Source organism: Microcaecilia unicolor, chromosome 10, assembly GCF_901765095.1.
Source record: "Microcaecilia unicolor chromosome 10, aMicUni1.1, whole genome shotgun sequence".
NCBI classification, from domain to species: Eukaryota; Metazoa; Chordata; class Amphibia; order Gymnophiona; family Siphonopidae; genus Microcaecilia; species Microcaecilia unicolor.
Window position 1 is genome coordinate 34,092,456 of NC_044040.1, and position 20,048 is coordinate 34,112,503.

The 20,048-nt window shown below is 46.3% G+C and overlaps 1 protein-coding gene across 2 annotated transcripts in view; it reads left to right on the forward strand.

Moving 5' to 3' along the window:
- Nucleotides 1-20,048, forward strand: part of TSPAN12 (tetraspanin 12) — a 73,034-nt gene that overhangs the window by 32,465 nt on the left and 20,521 nt on the right. For both annotated transcript variants that reach the window (XM_030216147.1, XM_030216148.1), the window contains exons 5-6: nt 10,063-10,137; nt 16,783-16,890. In XM_030216147.1, coding sequence (XP_030072007.1) covers nt 10,063-10,137; nt 16,783-16,890 — 183 coding nt within the window. The remainder of the gene's footprint in view (nt 1-10,062; nt 10,138-16,782; nt 16,891-20,048) is intronic.

Sequence of the window (20,048 nt, forward strand, 5' to 3'; positions counted from 1 at the left end):
AACAGACATTCAGTTACTAAGCATTAGAGCTGTGGAGTTTGGCACTGGACAGCTCAGAGACTGGAATTCATCATTTTCTCACCCGCCTGCCTTTCCTCTGACTTTTTGTTTATGTAAATTGGGGGTGCCTAATGGGTGGTGGTAACAGGGAAAGGGCACTGCCGGTGTTGTTAATTGGTTTTAAAACACCTCCTACAGTGTGTTAACTGTCCAAGTTAAGTTTTGCAGATGTTAATGTTTATGGAATGGCAATCTGTAATGCCAGTTTGACAGAATTCCTTGAGAGATGGAGTTTAAGGGCCTTCACAGTAGGAGGTGGGATAGTAGACCTCTGAAACTGTCAAAAAGCGTAAGATGAAGGAGCCACTGTTTTAAAAATATTTGTATAGTTTTCCCTACGGTCTTCTGCTCATAACTGTCAGAGCTTTGAGAAGGGCTGATGCTGTTCACCCTCCCTAAATACAGGTTCTGTAGCGGAAAGCTAGACTCTTGAGGCTATTCTAGGACTCTTCTCAGAGGTGGTCCTGGATAATGCTACCCGTTCCTTATGTATTATCCATCTCTGTCCTAGCAATATTGTAGTTGAACCCCTTATCCTTTTACTCAAGTCTCGTCCCCCCCTTCTCGATTTTATTTTGGTATGTAAGTCACCTAGGTGTAAACCACGATGGGCGGGGTAGTAAACCCCTAATAAACTTGAAAAACTCTAGACTCCAGTAACCAGTGCAGCTAAAAACCTGCTACACAGTAACATAGTAAATGACGGCAGATAAAGACCTGTACCGCCCATCTAGTCTGCCCAACAAGATAAACTCATTTTACATGATATGCGATACTTTGTATGTACACACGAGTTTGATTTGTCCTTGCCATTCTCAGGGCGCAGACCGTAAAAGTCTGCCCAGCACTGTTCCTGTGCTAAGTTCTGAAGCTAAAGTCGGAGCCCCTTAAAATTTACACTCAAGCCCATGCTATAATTCATCCTTCATCCTGCTCTCCTGGGATGTAAGTGGCACACTTTCTATAAATCCCTCTTTGTCCCTTCTGCCAGATTTAAATGTTGGCTGAACGCAGGGCAGGAAAAGTGACCTCCAGGCCTGTCCCAGCATAACCCTTCCGCATTCTGCAGGCGCTCAGCAATGTCCAGTGCGACCCGGGGACCCACGGTCACCCTTGTATCCGTTCTGGGCTTTCCTCACAGCAGCTTCTGTGTTTTCAGCTGCATACTTTTTCCGCTCACCCTGGAAACCCAGTGTCCATTCTAGGCCAGACTGGCCAACACGCCTGAACGTCCTGTGTTCCGATCAGCCAAAGAAGACATCTTTGTTGCTCCTCTGAGCTGCAGTGGCATGGGCGTGGGATGCTGCTGGCCTGCCATTACGTACATACCTCAGTCTAAATACGGTCCACTGTCTGTGAAGTTTAATTATAGGAGAGTAACACATAAGCCTGGGCTGCTTGAGAGCTGCTGGGACACCAGTTGGTGTGGTGAAAGAGTTTGCTTTCTGTAGTGCTGTTTTTGCGAACCTACCTCTAGGCACTATTTCAGCTATTAATCCGTCCATGTAACAAATGTTATAAGCTGAAAGTATTACTTTGTTCATGTATCTCTTAATTCAAATCAGGGGCGTAGCCAGACCTCACTGGGAGGGGGGGGGGGCTTGGCCCGAGATGGGGAGGCACTGTTTAGCCACCCCCCCGCCGTTGCCGCCGCAGCCGCCACATTGGACCCCCTCCCACCACCAACCCCCCCGCCGTAGCTGCCGCCACCACATTGGACCCCCCTCCCGCCACCAACCCTCCCCCGTCGCCGCCCGCCCCGCTGCCGCATCAGATACTTCGTTTGCTGCAGCCGAAGGGAGTCTTCTTTAGTTCAGCGCCGGAGTAGCGCCTTCGTTCAAGGAAGTTCCTGCTGTGATCAGCTGTTTCTGATGCCTAACGTGCAGGACATAAGGCGTCAGAAACAGCTGATCACAGCAAGAACAACTTCCTTGAACGAAGGCGCTACTCCGGCGCTGAACTAAAGAAGACTGTCTTCGGCTGCAGCAAACGAGGTATCTGATGCGGTGGCGGGGCGGCGGCGGCGGGGGAGGATTGGTGGTGGGAGGGGGGTTGAAGGGGATCGTCGCCAGAGGGGCCAGGGTGAAATCTACAGGGGCCCAGGCCCCCTCAGGCGCCACATAGCTATGCCACTGATTCAAATGCTATTTAAATCATACTCCGATTTTTTTCTTTATTTTATCCATATATATTGTGCACTCTGGTTTCCATGTGTTATTCAAATCTTCATAAAGTATTGTTTATGTTATTTCATATAATTATAAAATTAAGCCCTTAGCATCATTCTTGTGCCCAACGGGGCTCTCCGTCTCACTTTTTGATTAGCTTCTTCAGGGGGGCAAAGGGCTCATATCACATCACTTAACTCCGTCTTAAGCCCAATTTAGGTCAGCGCGAAGAAGCCAGTAAGCGCCGGGTTTGAAACCGGGATTAAGACGGAGTTAAGCGGTATGATATGAACAGCCAGTGCCCTGAAGAAGCTAATCAAACAGTGAAACAGAGAGCCCCTTTGGGCACAAGAATGATGCTAAGGGCTTAATTTTATAATTATATGAAATAACATAAACAATGAAGATTTGAATAACACATAGAAATCAGAGTGCACAATATATATAATATAATTTGCTCCTCCAACGTTCCAATGAGGCTACCTGTGTTCGTAACCATCTCCTGACATCACTCTCCCACAGTAGAAGCCTGCGTGCCTGACGTCAGGAGATGTTACTGTGGTCGCCTCTGTCTCGCTGTCTTCGGACTATACATCACTGCCGCTCTCCTCCGCAACCCCACGTCCCTCTTGCTTCCCGCTCAGGTATTGGTGCCGGTCGTTCCATCTTCACTTACCAAGTCAGGGTTACGGCGGCCGCCAGCAGCGGTAAAAGGCGTGCAGCCTAGGCCCTTTTCTCTCTTTCAGCTGTGGTCCCGCCCTTGCGGAAACAGGAAATGAGGGCGGGACCACAGCTGAGAGAGAGAAAAGGGCCAAGCCTGCACGCCTTTTACCACTGCTGGCGGCCACCGTAACCCCAACGAGGGCAAGTCACTTAACCCTCTATTGCCTGCCGCATTGAGCCTGCCATGAGTGGGAAAAAGTGCGGGGTACAAATGTAACAACAAACAAAAAAAACAAAAGCTGACTTTCAAACTTCGTAGGGAGGAGGCCTGGAACTGGAAGGGAGGAAGGGAGGGATGACGACCCTGGAACTGGGAGGGAGGGAGGGAGGGATGACGACCCTGGAACTGGGAGGGAGGGAGGGAAGGGGGACCCTGGAACTCGGAGGGAGGGAGGAAGGGGGGGTGGCACACACTCTCAATCTCACACACACACTCTGTCTCTCACAGACACACTCGCACCCAGTCTCACTCTCTCTCTGTCACACACACACACACTTGCACATTCACTCTCTTGCTCTCACAGTCACTCTCACACACACTCTTTCAAACATACACACTCTGAGGAAAACCTTGCTAGCGCCCGTTTCATTTCTTTCAGAAATGGGCCTTTTTTACTAGTATATGAATAAAATAAAGAAAAAATTACAGTTTTGGAGGTTTTTTACGCTGATGACGACACCGGCACTAAAGAAAATTCACTTGCTGCCAAGCAGGGCCATTTGAGGTCTTTTTCCTCCGTTTATAAAGATAGACTTAGAGAAATCTGAGTATGATTTAAATAGCATTTGAGTGCTGTTTTTGTGGCCATTTTAAATACCTCTCTCATGCTGCATCTGCCAGGGACATCTCCATCGGTATATTTATAGCTTTGAGCATGATCTACAAATGAGAGAAATCCCTTTTTTGCTGACCTCTCTGTTTCTTTAAATTTATTTTTTTCTATATTTAATTCATGAATGAATCTTCTTAGTCTCCTGTGGACTCTTTCACTCATCCTGTGGGCACATCTTGCCTTATTCACTGATTTTCAACCAAGTCTTGGGGACCAGGATAATAAAAATGCATGAGACAGATCTGAATACAGAGGAGAGATATTGTATGCAGATTTATCTCCTGCATATTTATTGTGGATGTCTCAAAAACCTGATGGGCTCAGATGTGTCCTGAGGATGAGTTGAGAACCCCTGGTCTTCCTACTTCACATCTCAGCAGGATATTGTATCAGAATTCCCTGTGTGTAGAATAATGAGGATCAGTTTTTAGATATCCTGGTTTTACTTTGTGAAAGGTGTGTCCTAAGTTGCCTTGCACTGCCTTTCTCAGTTTGTGTCATACATCTGTGATAATAAACTATATCTAAGAGACTTATGGGACTCATTTTCGACAGAGGAAAACATCCAAAAAGTGTCAAAAAGCAGCATTTGGACAAATTTCTTCACAAAATGTCCAAATCGGTATTTTCAAAATTTATTTAGCAGATGTTTATTTATGCAATTTGTCTGCAGTGCATTCAGATCACAAGGGGGGCATGTCGGGGCATTTCAAGGGAGGAATTAGGATGAGCTCTAGGGCATTCCTAACACTTGGAAACTTTGTAGCCATAATGAAGCAAAATGAAAACGTCTAGGGCTAAAACGTCAATGTTTTGATCTAGACTTGTTTCTAGAATGAATAAGGTACAAAAAGGTGGGCTAAATGACCAGATGACCGCTGGAAGCAGGGGCATAGCCAGACTTCGACGGGAGGGGGGTTCAGAGCCTGAGGTGAGGGGGCACATTTTAGCCCCCCCTGGCGCCGCCGAACCCCCCCCTCGCCCGCCGCCTCCAACAACTTTCACCCGCCACCGCTGCCGCTGTAGCCTTCTCGACCGCCCCCTTCCCGCCGCCAAACCTCTCCCGTCGCGTACCTTTGCTGGCTGGGGACCCCATCCCCCGCCAGCCAAAGTCCTCTCCTCGGCTGCGTGGCGTTGCTTGCTGAATGATCTGATCAAGTTTCTGTGCAACCCTCCCCCGCCAGCAAAGGTACGCGGCGTGAAGGGGGGTCGAGAGGGTTGCGGCAGGGGGGTCCAGGGCCAAATCTATGGGGGCCCAGGCCCCCGTGGCCCCATAGTAGCTACACCCCTGGCTGGAAGGAATCCCTTACTCCCAAAGATGTGAATAAAAATAGTACTTACCAGCCTCTAAGGCGTCTACAGATGTTATATCCAGTTCTATTAGAGCAGCAAGTAGATCCCCGGAGTAGTGTAGTGGTTGGTGCAGTGCACTGTAGAGAAGGGGACCCAGGCCCATATCTCACTCCACTCTACCTGTCACACTTGTGGTGGAAACTGTGAGCCCTCTAGAACTCACCAAGAACCTACTGTACCCACATATAGGTGACCCCTTCATCCATAAGGGCTATTGTAGTGGTCTACAGTTGTGGGCGGTGGGTTTTGGAGGGTTCAACAGTCAAGATAAGGGGGGAGGGAGTAATGGTGAGATGTGTACCTGGGAGCTTTTAACATGAAGTCCAAAGCAGTGCACCCTAGGGTGCCTCATTGCTCTCCTGGGATGTCTGTGTGGCCAGTCTACTAAGATTGCTGACTCCTCTTACATCCTAATGGCTTGATTCTGTGTGTTTTGCACTTGGACTTTTTTTTTTTCGAAGATGGACCACAAAGATAAATGCACAGAGGGATGCCATTTTTTGGGTTCCCTTTCCTAGTGTCACCGCTCATGATTTCTTGGAGACATTGAATAAGGATAGAATCTCCTGCAGATGCAGTTGCAGCGAAACATGGAGTCTTGTAGAGATTCTTGAGAAATTTAAACTGTAACTTTTGATGGTAGAACTGAAGTTGATTGAAAAAAATTGGAAAGGCCGGTTATATGGGAGGTGCGATGATTGGAAAGTGAAAGTTTGTCCACTCTTTGGCTATGCTTCGCAAATTCTGAGCACAAATGCCAAACATTTTTTTCAGTAAATTTTATTTGTAGTCTCTTAGATATAATGTATTTTGAGATTTACATTGAGACTTTCTTTAAGTTTTCCCGTTTTGTAGAATTTAGTTTATAAGTGTGATACCCATTGGTTCATGTCTTCATGTGAACCCCTCAACATATCACCAGACACCATCATTTAAAACTGGAATTTTTTTATGACTTTGGAGCGGAAGATCCCCTACCTGGGATCCCAACTCTGGAATGCGCTACCCAGATACATTCGGTCAATTAGTGAATATCTTCCCTTTAGGAAACTATTGAAAACCCATCTATTCAAACAGGTTTACCCGAATGACTTGACATACCATAAGCAAACATAAACAATCCATCTATTTACCGGTTCAACTAATCATTAACAACAATGACTCAGAAAATATCTCCTACCAACCTTCTTACCCTCCATGCTCTTCCCAACTTCTCCTTTATCGCCCCATCTCCTTATCTATCCCTATCCCTATCCTTTCTCTTATACCTCTTTTATCCCATTTACTCCTTGTTTATTTGTCCTATCACATACCTCCTTTGTTGATTTTGATACTATAGATTGTATTCTCTTGTTACTACCCTGTTTCCACGAAAGTAAGACATCCCCTAAAAATAAGACCTAGTAGAGGTTTTCCTGAATTGGTAGATATAAGGCCTCCCCCGAAAGTAAGACCTAGCAAATTTTGTTTGAAAGCAAGGCCCCCCCCCATGCCGCCCCCCCCCCACCCGAGGTCACCGGGCCCCCCCTCCACCCACCCTCCATCGCTCCCAGAACTAACCTTAAACGCCTCCTTTCACCTTCGCAGCAAGCAGCAGCAGGGCAGACCTCTCCTTCCTTCCGTGCCCCACCCTCGCGGACGTTACGTCAGGCGAGGGCGGGACACCGAAGGAAGGAGTGGCCTGCCCTGCTGCTGCTTGCTGCAAAGGTGAAAGGAGGCATTTAAGGTTAGTTCCGGGAGCGACGGAGGGCGGGCGGGCCAACCCCGATGTTTCCCCGAAAAATAAGACAGCCCCTGAAAATAAGACCTAGCGCATTTTGGGGGGCAAAAATTAATATAAGACAGTGTCTTATTTTTGGGGAAACACGGTGTGTAAGCCGCATTGAGCCTGCGATGAGTGGGAAAGCGCGGGGTACAAATGTAAATAAATAAATAAATAAAAGAGTCTCGTGGTGAGAGCTGCAGGCTGAGAACCAGCGAAGTCATGGTTTGAGACCTGCTTTTTCTACTGATGTTCTCTGTGATCTTGGATAAGTCACTTCACTCTCCATTGACTCAAGTGCAACTTAGGGTCCCTTTTACCAAACAGTGATAAAAAAAAGTGGCCTTAACGCATTCTTATTTATTTTTTGTTTTTATTACATTTGTACCCCGCGCTTTCCCACTCATGGCAGGCTCAATGCGGCTTACATATTGTATACAGGTACTTATTTGTACCTGGGGCAATGGAGGGTTAAGTGACTTGCCCAGAGTCACAAGGAGCTGCCTGTGCCTGAAGTGGGAATCGAACTCAGTTCCTCAGTACCAAAGTCCACCACCCTAACCACTAGGCCACTCCTCCACTGTTGCTACTATTTGAGATTCTACATGGAATGTTGCTTTTCCACTAGCAACATTCCATGTAGAAGTCAGCCCTTGCAGATCACCAATGTGGCCGCGCAGGCTTCTGCTTCTGTGAGTCTGACGTCCTGCACGTGACTGAAAGCGCAGCAGCAGCAGATCGGATTCGCCTCCCTTCGGGCCTTCCCTCCCAGTGTCCCACCCTCGCGGAAGTTACATCAGACGAGGGCAGGACATAGGGAGGAAAGGCCAAAAGGGAGGCGGATCTGATCTGCCGCTGCTGCGCTTTCAGTCACGGAGTGACAGGTGAGGCGCTGTGATGATTTCAATGCAGGAGGCCTGGCCTGGTGGCGGACGGAGGGGGCGGGTGGGGACCGCGGCGTGGCAATTTCAGGGATGGGGCCGAGGGCGGGTGAGATCGGGGATTGTGGCACCGGGCCCCCCTTGGAGGCCCGGGGAATTTTGTCCCCCCTGCCCCCCCTCTCGGCGGCCCTGTGTAGCTGTGCTAACTGGTTAGCGGAGAACACGCCCACTCTCCTCCGCCAGACACACCCCCACTGTGAAAAAATTAATTACATTTTTCATGGCATGACTAGTGCGCTTACATCCTGAAATTACTACGGGAAGCCTCAGTGCACCCTGTGGTACACCATTTGTGCTGCAGTAAGCACGTATAGTGCTTTACAGCAACGTTGTAAAAGAGTCCCTTAGTTTGTAAGCTCTCTTGGGCAGGGACCTACCAACTACACTGTACCTGAATATATAACTCGCCCTGAACTTGCATTGGTAAAATGAAAGGCTGATGCTTTTGTCGTTATTTTTCTGTAATCTTTTGAAGATCTTGTTTGTGCCCCGTCTTGAGCTATGAAGATGGTTAAGTGGGTTATAAATGTGTAGTTAAATTAATTACATTTAGGATTCAGGTTTAGAGTATGATTACTGAAGAAATGAGCTTCTGCAACTGCATCTTGGTGCATTTAGAAGATGAAGCTTGGGTGACCCCTGACTGGAAGTGAAGCCCTTAACTTGCTAGCAGTGAGCCTTTTCTGCTAACCTAAAGCCGAAAACTCTTTGAATCAGAGTCCAGGTGGGCTATAAGGAACAGATTCTTTCAGGCTTTGTGTTTATGTAAAACTAGTAAAAAAGGCCTGTTTCTGACACAATTGAAACGGGCGCTAGCAAGGTTTTCCTCGGAGTGTGTATGCTTGAGAGAGTGTGTGTGCGAGTGACTGTGTGAGAGAGAGAGAGAGTGAATCTGCGAGTGTGTGTGTGTGTGTGTGTGTGTGTGTGTGTGTGTGTGTGTGACAGAGAGAGTGAGACTGGGTACAAGTGTGTCTGTGAGAGAGAGTGTGTGTACCTGGGGCCCCTCCCTCCCACCCAATTCCATTGTCCCCCCTTCCTCCGTGTTCCAGGGTCGTCGTTCCCTCTCCCTCCCTCCAAGTTCTATGGTCGTCCCCCCATTTTTTCTTTTTTTTTAACGTTTTTGTGCAGGTGGTGCATTCCCCCTCCTCCCCTCTCGTCTCCTCCTCCAAGTTCCAGACCCCCGTCCCCTCCCAGTTCCAGACCCCCCCTCCCTCCCTCCTTCCGAATTCCAGACCCCTCCCGCTCTCTGAGTTCCAGACCCTGCCTCCCTCCCTCAGATTTGCAGACCCCCTTCCTCCAATTTCTCGACCCCCCCTCGGAGTTCCTGACCCCTGGACCCCCCTGCCGCGACTCTCTCGAGCCCCCCTTCCCGCCGTCAACCCTCTGGGCTTCGGAGCCCATCTGTGAAGAAAGTTACGGACACAGGCAGGCAGACGCATAGAATGTTGGCGTTGAGAATTATTATATAGGATGTCAATTTGGAATTACTGAAGACTCATCTGTATAATTTATAATTTTCAAATTTCACGCAAAACTCTTTAGAGCCAAATTCAGCTGAAAGATACAATTATCTGTCTGTCTTTAGCTGGATAGTTAAAAAAGATATTCTGGTAAGCCAGTACCATTGATTATAGCCAGATAAAAATATCCAGATCTCTTAGCAGTGTTCCTAGGCTGCAAACCTTAGCATCCCGCACACGCTCAGTTTTTGTGTATGCGCAAGAACTGAGCATGTGCGAGCTGATGGCATTGGCGGCTCAGGTAAACTGTCACCAACTGCCGAGCGCCTTCGGAGGAGGTCTTCAGCTGGTGGGGCTTGGGGATCCCTGCCAACTGTTATTTAGATGTTGAGTTGGGAGGGGGGGTGAGGGGGCAGAGAAGAAATTTCATGTCTGCCCAAAATTTGCCGTCTGGTTACGCTGTTGGTTTAAACTGACCCCTGCCATGTCTCCCAGTTGTCTTTATTTAAAGTGAAGAGCTTTTGGCTAGGCATCAAGGTGTCCAGACAAAAGCTATCTGTGTAGCAGCCTGGGAAATTTAAAAACAAACATTTACTCAGTTAACTTCTGAAAGTGAAGCGGATATAAAGGTTTTTGACTATTGACTCCTTAGCTTCTTTCCAGCTTCAGAGATTACACATGCCTGCTGTTCTTCTGTAATTGCCCTGTTGTGTGAGGGTGAACCTTCCTGTCTGAATTAGGTTATCCTTTGTCTGTCTGCAGTACTTCGGGAGTTTGCTGGTGATTTTTTGTGTGGAACTGTCATGCGGCGTCTGGACCTACGAGCAGGAAATTACAGTAAGTGAGAAAAAGGAAACCAGAACTCTGAGTGAAAAAGATTCTGACAGGCCGACTGATGTCTTTAACCGAGCACAGGTTGCATTTTGCTTTTAGCAGGGCCTACGGTCAAACTTCTGTTATTTTGGGTAATGTCCATTGTTTCAGTTTATGGGATGCTGCATTCACATAATTTCAGCCTGTTGTTTGGGGATTGTCCATACAGGAATACAGATTGCAGTAGTTTCTGGTGTCTTCTTTTCCACAGAAGTTGGAATGTGAGTATGCACTCAAGGCTTTGTGCAGAGTTAGTTTGTGCCCAAAACCTGTTTCTGCATTGTGCACTCCAGGGGAGTAGCCAGACCTCACCGTGGGAGGGGGCCAGAGCCTGAGGTGAGGGGGGGGGAGCACATTCTGGTCTGCCGCCTCGCTGATGCCCCCCACCGCCCTGCTGCTTTCCACCCACTGCTGCAGCAAATACCTTGGCTGGCGGGGGGTCCCCAACCCCCTCCAGCTGAAGTGTTGTCCAGCGCCGGTCTCCAGCATCGCCGTGTTGCCTGCCCTGCTCTGTCTTCCCCTCCTCATGTCCTGCATGCTCCTTTTAGTGAAATTGAGCATGCTCAGTTTCACTAAAAGGAGCATGCCGGACGTAAGGGGAAGACAGAGCAGGACAGGCAACGCGTCGCTGTCGGAGACTGGCGCTGGACAATGCTTCAGCTGGTGGGGGTTGGGGTCCCCTGTCAGCAAAACCAAGGGCCCAGAGGAAATTTTTTTTGGGGGGGGGCCCTGGCCCCTTTGGCCCCACGTAGTTACACCACTGGTGCACTCAGAAAATTGTGTGCTAAAGCTGTGCTGACCCTACGCAAAGCCTGAGCGCACTTTATTGCATTATATATTGCAGTGGAGGATTAAGTGACTTATCCCAGGTTACAAGGAGCCAGCAGTAGGATTTGAACCCTGGCTTCCCTGCTTCTCAGCCTCTTGCTCTAACACTAGGCTAGTCCTTCAGCCTCATAGATTTGAAGTCGGAACAAGTTCCTTAGCGGTTCCTGCACTATGAGCACTCGTGTCGAAATGATTTCTGAAACTGCTCCATCCTTCAGAAGTTTGTCTGCTAGTTTGATACAGTTCTCTGTTAATTGTGAGCGGTGGGATATGAACAAGTGCTGGAGTCTGAAGCACCCGAAAGATGCTGTGGAGCAAGTCCAGGGTAGTGAGAAAGAAGGGATTCTGGGGGGGTCGATAATTCAAAGCGATTTAACCAGCCAGAAACAGCTCCTGGCCAGTTAAATTGCTTGTTGGGGCCTAACTGGTCATTTTCAGCAGCACTTAACTGGCTACTGCCACTGAACATCTCCATGTAGCGCCCAACGTGAAACTGGCTATTTTGGGGACATTCTGGGGCAGAGTAAGCACTTGGCCAAAGCAAAAAAAGGACCGTGTAGAATGCAGTCCTATCTTTGTGCGGTTCATCATAGCCAGTTAAGTGCCGAATATCCCACTTAACCTGCTATATTTCCACTGGCTCCATATACCCAGAAATTCAATGTCGGAGCGTGGGCGTGATCCGGCATAGAATTTCTGGGATGCCAGCTGCAGTCAACAAAACGCTGATCGCCGCTGGCTGAATATCGGGCCTCTGGTGTAAATACAGTGCCAACACCAAATTAATTACTGGCCTCACCAGCAACAATTTTGCACCAGAAATGATACTGCAGAGGGTTGCATAAAATCCTGTCCTCTATCCCTCCAATTGCAGAGCGGTTGCGCCACCGAAGAGTAAGCAGCCATAAGGCATCCTCGTGCCTGAGAGTGCCAGACCACACTAGGATGTTGTGTTGTCAAACAAAGTACATGGGAGTAAGGTTTTGGCACATAGACAGATTTAACAGCTCCCGTAGAAATAGCTTCGTTTGCAGCAGATAAACAGTGCTAAGTATGTAGAGAAAATCTTATGACTAATATCTTCCATCTGTAATAGAGGAAGATTAGCATTTAAGGACGAGGTTTGGAGCCAAAAGAGGAATTAATGAATACCACTGAGGTAGAGACGCTAGTACACCTGAAACCAATAGAATATCCATTCAAGGTGCGTGTGTTGCATACGCACCCCCTGCCATTCCCTCCTCCCTTCTGCTGCATCTCTCCCTTCCCTTCACAACCACTCAAAGCTCTCATAATTCCCTTCCTCCCCCTTGCCCCCCCCCCCCCCCCCCCATGTGTTAAACTCACCTCCAGGCTTTGCCCTAGCAGCAGTAGTGTCACTCATTGGATGCCTGTAGCCTGCACCTTGGCTTTTTCTATGAACTGTCCCACCCCTTCTGATGCAACTTCCTGTTTTCTGAAGGGTGGAACGCAAGGTTGCCAGGTGGGCGGTTTTCCGTGACCCGCTGCGGGAAATTTTTGTCCGCTGCGGGTCGCGGGTTTTTGGGCTTTTTTGGGGGGTTTTGTGCTGTTTTTTGTGTGTTTTTTTCGGGTCGCAGGGGTGGGGCTAATGACATTTTGGGCGGGGTTTGATGATGTTTTGGGCGGGGTTGATGATGGAGGAGGCGGGGTTGATGACTGCAGGGGTGGAGCTGATGACAGTGGGGGTGGGGTTGATGACGGCGGGGGCGGGGGTGTGAACTTTTTGGGTGGGTTTGGGGACTGGGTAATTGGCAACACTGGTGGAACGGTTCCGAGAGAAAACCTCGGTGAAGGCTGCAGGTAGTCTGAGTGCTGCTGCTGCTGCTGGTACTGCCCAGGCAAACACTAGAGGTGATTTTAAGGTACGGGGGGAGGAAGGGAATTTTGAGAGCTTTGCAGAGCCAGGAAGGGAGGGGAGAGATGCAGAGAGTGGGAGAAGGGAAGGAAATGCAGCATACATACACCCCATCTGTCTCTCTTTTCTCCTTGGCTAAGACTGGTACAAAAGCCAGTTCTCGCCAAATGAAAATGAGCTCCTGGGCCAATCGGAGCTCAGTACACGTTTTTCAAGTATATACTGCTTCTTACTTCCTATCTGTGTGCTTAAACTAAAGAAAGAGCATTCTTTTCTCTATAAAAGCTTTACAGCAAAAAAGCACCACCTGCTGGCCAAATAGGAGAAATATACTTCAATACATAATTAATGCAGGAAAATATCCAGTACATTTTACAGGTTTAAAACACACTTTTTCTTCACAAAATCTGAGGTCCAGCATCTAAACATCTGAGTGAAATATGAGCTTTGAGTTGAATTTGAAATTTCTGGAACAACATCTTTGCTCGAATGACTTAAGCAGATTACAGTATGTGGCTAAACGTTTTCCTGTTGAAACAAATGTGTGAAATGAACTAAGAAAACATTCTAAAATTGGGAAAAACTTGTAAAAATCGGAAAACAAACTAAAAACGTTTTAGGCTGTGCACATAACTTTCCTGGTCTCGTGCAATATATCTGTGGCAAACTTGTTAAGAGAGTGGTCTCCTCATCTGGTTAATATGAAGAAACCGTGCAGTTATACCTGGTTTAAGAAGTACAGTTCCAGGAGGTCTTTGCTGCACAATATTCAATTCAGTTTGAAATGCTTTGCATTTTGCTGTCGTTTTGAAGTTCCCTTTAAATGTTCTACTCGTGAAAGAAATGTTCACCAACCAAGCGGCCACTTTGTTCCTCTCTGGAGTGTGTTTTCTTGTGCCCTTGAAGCAGTGGTGTAGTCAGACGACATTTTGGGGGAGCCCAGACTTTAACATGAGGGGGCACTAGGCATATAGGTGTGAGTAGTGCTTGGTAATACTCCTTTTTTTTTTTTATTTGCAAGAAGTCTTTATTTGGTAGTCACAATACAAATAAAACAACATACAGTATGTGTCAAACTGTCGTTGCACATCAACTCCAGAAATCAATCAAGCTTAAGATCAGCCAACACAATTTTCAATAACCACATTATAATCAAATGTACCCTCACCAAACTTCAATCCTTTATAACAACAAATTTTTTTTAACCCTGTTTCCGAACCCCCCTCCCCCTCTAAATCACCTCCCCTCCCCTTCATCCCCCCTCCCCCTCCCTTTCCGTCTCTTGTAAATGTCCTTCTATGATCCGCTCACTCTGTAAACCAAGTTCACTCTCTTATAACAAAATTTTTTTAACCCTGTATCCGGACCCCCCTCCCCCTCTAAATCACCTCCCCTCCCTTTCTGTCTCTTGTAAATGTCCTTCTATGATCCGCTCACTCTGTAAAACCAAGTTCACTCTCTTATAACAACATTTTTTTAACCCTGTTTCCGGACCCCCTCCCCCTCTAAATCACCTCCCTTCCCCTTCATCCCCCCTCCCCCTCCCTTTCCGTCTCTTGTAAATATCCTTCTATGATCCGCTCACTCTGTAAACCAAGTTCACTCTCTTATAACAAAATTTTTTTAACCCTGTATCCGGACCCCCCTCCCCCTCTAAATCACCTCCCCTCCCCTTCATCCCCCTCCCCCTCCCTTTCCGTCTTTTGTAAATGTCCTTCTATGATCCGCTCACTCTGTAAACCAAGTTCACTCTCTTATAACAAAATTTTTTTAACCCTGTATCCGGACCCCCCTCCTCCTCTAAATCACCTCCCCTCCCCTTCATCCCCCCTCCCCCTCCCTTTCCGTCTCTTGTAAATGTCCTTCTATGATCCGCTCACTCTGTAAACCAAGTTCACTCTCTAGGTATTACTTACATCATGAACAAAAAATGTCCAAACTGCATGCCATTTAGCTGTTTGGTGTTTTCTGGCTGCCAACAGCCTTTTCCATCTCACACACATATTTCAGTTTATTATACCATCTCTTAGCTGAAGGGACTGCCTGCTGTTTCCAGTGTTGCGCAATTGTAACTCGGGCAACACATAGCACCTGCCTCAACAACTTGTGCTGAGGTGAGGGCATGCCGTCTATTTTCGCGGCAAAAGGAAACACCTCCGGAGCCCAGGGAATAGGAGTGTGTAACCAGCTCTGCACCTTCCATTGAGGTAATACTCCTAAATAATGCCTTAGCGTGCACTTGATGACAGATTTCTAAGTAAACAGTCTATTCTGCACCAAGCGTAAACCCCATACGTGCTTATGGACACTTTGGGCTCCTTTTTACAAAGCCATGGTAGCGATTCCTGGAGCGGCAAATGCAAAGAAGCCCATTTAATTCCTACGGGTTTTGTCGCGTTTGCCGCTTGGGAATCATTACCGCGGTTTTGTGAAAGGAACCCTTTGGAAACACTGACATTTTAAAATAAATTTGCATTATCCCATAGCTTAAACTTTGCCATGATAGCAGAGTTGAGTCTGGTCAACATCTCAACACATATCACAGTATCCTCTTTAAGACAGCTGTTGGGCTGTTCGCTGATTTCACGTTTTCAGTATATGCTTATCATACTTTGGTGCCAGTTTAAAGAATTTGTATTTTGTTACTCACCAGAGTTTATGTGTGGAACCACATAAGTACATGAGTATTGCCATACTGGGACAGACCAAAGGTCCATCAAGCCCAGCATCCTGTTTCCAACAGTGGCCAATCCAGGTCACAAGTACCTGGCAGAAACCCAAACAATAGCAACATTCTGTGTAGAACCCCAAAGAGTAGCAAGATTCCATTCAGAATCCTAAGTATATAAGTGTTGCCATACTGGGACAGACCAAAGGTCCATCAAGCCCAGCATCCTGTTTCCAACAGTGGCCAATCCAGGTCACAAACACCTGGGAAGTACAAAATATTTTATGCTGCTTATCAAGCAGTGGATTTTCCCCAAGTCCGTTTTAATAATGGTCTATGGACTTTTCCTTTTAGGAAACCATCCAAACCTTTTTTTTAAACCCCGCTAAGCCAACGGCCTTTACCACATTCTCTGGCAACGAATGGCAGAGTTTAATTACACACTGAGTGAAGAAAAAGTTTCTCCAATTTGTTTTAAATTTACTACTTTGTAGCTTCATTGCATGCCCCCTAGTCCTAGTATTTTGGAAAGAGTAAACAGATTCTTCACTTCTACCAGCCCTACTCCACTCATTATTTTATAGACTTCTATCATATCTCCCCTCAGCCGTCTTTTCTGCAAGCTAAAGAGCCCTAGAGAAGAAATATTTGATAAGGAAAATTAATATAGACCTAATAGAAAAGGAAATATTTTCCCTGGCCGTGACTGTGTTACAAAATATGAAGAGATTATAGCTACAAGAATATACACAGTTTAAACTTTGTCTTTGTTATGGGAAACCTGGTGTAGGAAAATGTGTATAATATGTGGTCAGCAAAAGTGCTGAAGGTAAAGGTCCTTGAAAATGCATTTGTTTTACAGTTATGTTGAAAGATTAATGTCATCGTGAGTCACAGAAATTTTGATGCGACTTGGTAAAAAACACACAGGTGTGCGTGAGACCTCAGTGCTGACCTGAGAAACCTAACAGGATTTTATTCTGTTGAAACAAAAATCTGAAGGCTGCTTCCTGCACCCCGGGCCGAGGTTAAATATGCTGGGGTCCAGGGGCAGGCTGCATCTCCATCAGCTTTAAGCAGGCTTAAGGTCCCCCTGTAGCATGGGAGCCCAGGTCAGTTGCCCTGTTTGCACCACCCGAATGCCAGCCCAGCATGCACCCGTTCACCTGTTTCCTGTATGTTGGTTTTCCTTGGAACGGTTCAGTAATGTTAATTTTATATTCTTTGCCATTCTCAGGTTCCAGTTCAGTGGTCAGATATGGTCAGCTTAAAAGCCAGGATGCCGAACTATGGATTACCTAGATACCAGTGGTTAACTCACGCATGGAATTTCTTTCAAAGAGAGGTAGGAGGATCGTCCACTTATGTTGCAGTCATCAAGGAGTAACATCTAACCCAGCGAAGGCACCTAAAATTTACTTTTGATTAGTCAGACTTATCATATGAAGAACACAAAAATATAGGAAAGGATTTGTCTCTCATTACAAAATTCAGTATTTCAGGCATACTGAGATGTGTGGCCCGGAATAACTTTAAATGCATACAATATGAGTAAAGGTAGATGTATTTTCTGCAGGCTAAAATGAATAAGTGCCACAGCTGAAAATTTGCATATCACTTTAAATGGATTTCTAATTGGTTTAAAGCTCTACCTACTGTAACCTAGTGGTTAGTGCAGTGGACTTTGATCCTGGAGAACTGAGTTCAATTCCCACTGCAGATCCTTGTGACTCTGGGCAAGTCACTTAACCCTCCATTGCCCCTGGTACAAATAAGTACCTGAATATACTATGTAAACTGCTTTGAATGTAGTTGCAAAAACCACAGAAAGGCGGTATATCAAGTCCCATTAACAAGATTCCATGCAGAATCTTAGAAAGTAGCAACATTGCATGTAGAACCCCAAAGAATAGCAAGATTCCAGAATCCCAGCCTATTTGAAATTCTACATGGAATGTTGCTACTATTTAAGGTTCCACATGGAATGTTGCTAGTGGTGGAGTAGCCTAGTGGTTAGTGCAGTGGACTTTGATCCTGGGGAACTGAGTTCAATTCCCACTGCAGCTCCTTGTGACTCTGGGCAAGTCACTTAACCCTCCATTGCCCCTGGTACAAAATAAGTACCTGAATATATGTAAACCACTTTGAATGTAGTTGCAAAAACCTCAGAAAGGTGGTATATCAAGTCCCATTTCCCTTTCCCTATTTGAGATTCTAGATGGAATGTTGCTACTATTGGAGATTCTAGATGGAATGTTGCTATTATTGAGCGGCTGAGATTCTGTTGCTATTATTTGAGCGGCTGCGCAGGCTTCTGTTTCTGTGAGTCTGACATCCTGCACATACGTGCAGGACGTCAGACTCACAGAATCAGAAACCTGCGTGGCCGCATTGCTGATCTGCAAGGGCAGGCTTCTACATGGAATGTTGCTAGTGGAGGAGTAGCCTAGTGGTTAGTGCAGTGGACTTTGATCCTGGGAAACTGAGCTCGATTCCCACTCCTTGTGACTCTGGGCAAGTCACTTAACCCTCCATTGCCCCTGGTACTACTACTACTAATTTCTAAAGCGCTACTACAAAATAAGTACCTGAATATATGTAAACCGCTTTGAATGTAGTTGCAAAAACCTCAGAAAGGCAGTATATCAAGTCCCATTTCCCTTCCCTTTCCCTTTACTTCTCAGCATGTATATATTTAACATACGTTTGGGACTCAATTCTGTAAATGGGGCCCAGGTTGGGCACCTAATTTTGGGCATGAGGATTTACACCAACTGAGCCCTGATGTAAATCCCTGCGCCTGCAGAGCCCCTGAATTCTATAACACTGCGCGCAAATCTTAGAAACGCCCCTGACTTTCCCTCTTTTCAGATCCATGTGGAAAAATTTACACGCACGTCTTTATAGAATAACGACTATAAAGATACATGTATAAATTCCAGTTAGCGCCAATAATTGTTGCTAATTGGCTGTCTTCAAAACGGTGGGGCTGGGATGCGCTGGGCAGGGCTTCAATACCATATAAGGTAGAAACTGCCCAATTACCACTGGGTTAGCGCCTGCGGAGATATTTTTGGAATATTTCCGCTAGCGCTGGAAATGCTGCGTGCTTGGGCCGGCGGTAACTCCAGATTGGCACGCGGTAAGACCACAGTGGGCTTATGCGGTAACCCAGAGCCGGTTATGTGCTGCATATCACACTTAACCATCTATATGTTAGCCAGCTCCAGAAACCCAGAAATTCAGTGCGGGTGCCCAGACATGGCCCAGCATTACATTTCTGGGTTTAATGCCAGCAACGATAAGCAAAATGCTGAATGCCGCTGGCTGAATATCGATATTCTACAAATTGCGTGCTCAAAATTCAATACAAAATGAAGAATATGATTATTGAAAAACGTTTCCACTACAAGTCTGTAAATAGTGATCAGTCCAAGCCCTTCTGTTGAGAATGAGACGGACAGCGCTGCGTACGTCTAGTAGCGCTATAGAAATGATTAGTAGTAGTAGTATTGAGGACTTCCCCTGACGAAGGGGTAGTGAAATGGGCTTCCGTTGGGTTTGTCCGATTATAAGATAAGTCTCTCTCTCATTCTCGGTGATTGAAATATAAGGGTCTTCAATTGGATCTGTTCAGGAAATGAGAATTTTATATATAAAGAAAAAACATATAATCAATATGGAGGTTTTTTGAGCCGATGATTGAATGCGGCTGAGCAGCGAACGCTATAATATGCAGTTCCAATGAATTCTGTTGAAGTCTCAGCAATAACGGAGGCTCTTTTCCTTCCGTTAACTGGTACAAAAATTTAAGAGTGGTTTGTATGGTGAAGATTTCCTGAACAGACAAGTTTATTTGGATTGATAACTATTTATAGACTTTTAGTGCTCAGAAACCAAAGCATACAACTAAAGAGGGGCCATGGACAAGTCCAGGGCGTGTCTAGCACTTATTGCAGGGGTTGCTCACAGTTATGCACTTGACAACAGCTAAACGGAAACCAAGTGCAAAACAGTAGAGGAGACAAAAAAGAAGGAACCTCTCACAGATGGTGTCCAAATCCTTTTCATTGACTCTTCAAAAAAAAAAAAAAAAAAACTACAGAAAAGAAGATCTGACATGACTTGTGTTTCGGCTGCACTGGCCTTCATCAGAGGTCTAAAAACTTATCATGTGGTTCATATCCAGAAAATCCTTAAAACAATCAATCAGTCCCTGCCAGCGTTTATTGGCAAAATGTTCCAATTAAGAACAAATATTTTTTTACTCAATGAATAGTTAAGCTCTGGAACTCATTGCCGGAGGATGTGGTATCTGGATTAAAAAAAAGGTTTGGACAAGTTCCTGGAGGAAAAGTCCATAGTCTGTTATTGAGATGGACATGGGGAAGCCACTGCTTGCACCAGGATTGATAGCATGGAGTGTTGCTGCTCTTTGGGTTTCTGTCAGGTAATTGTGACCTGGATTGGCCACTGTTGAAAACAGGGTACCAGCCAATCAGG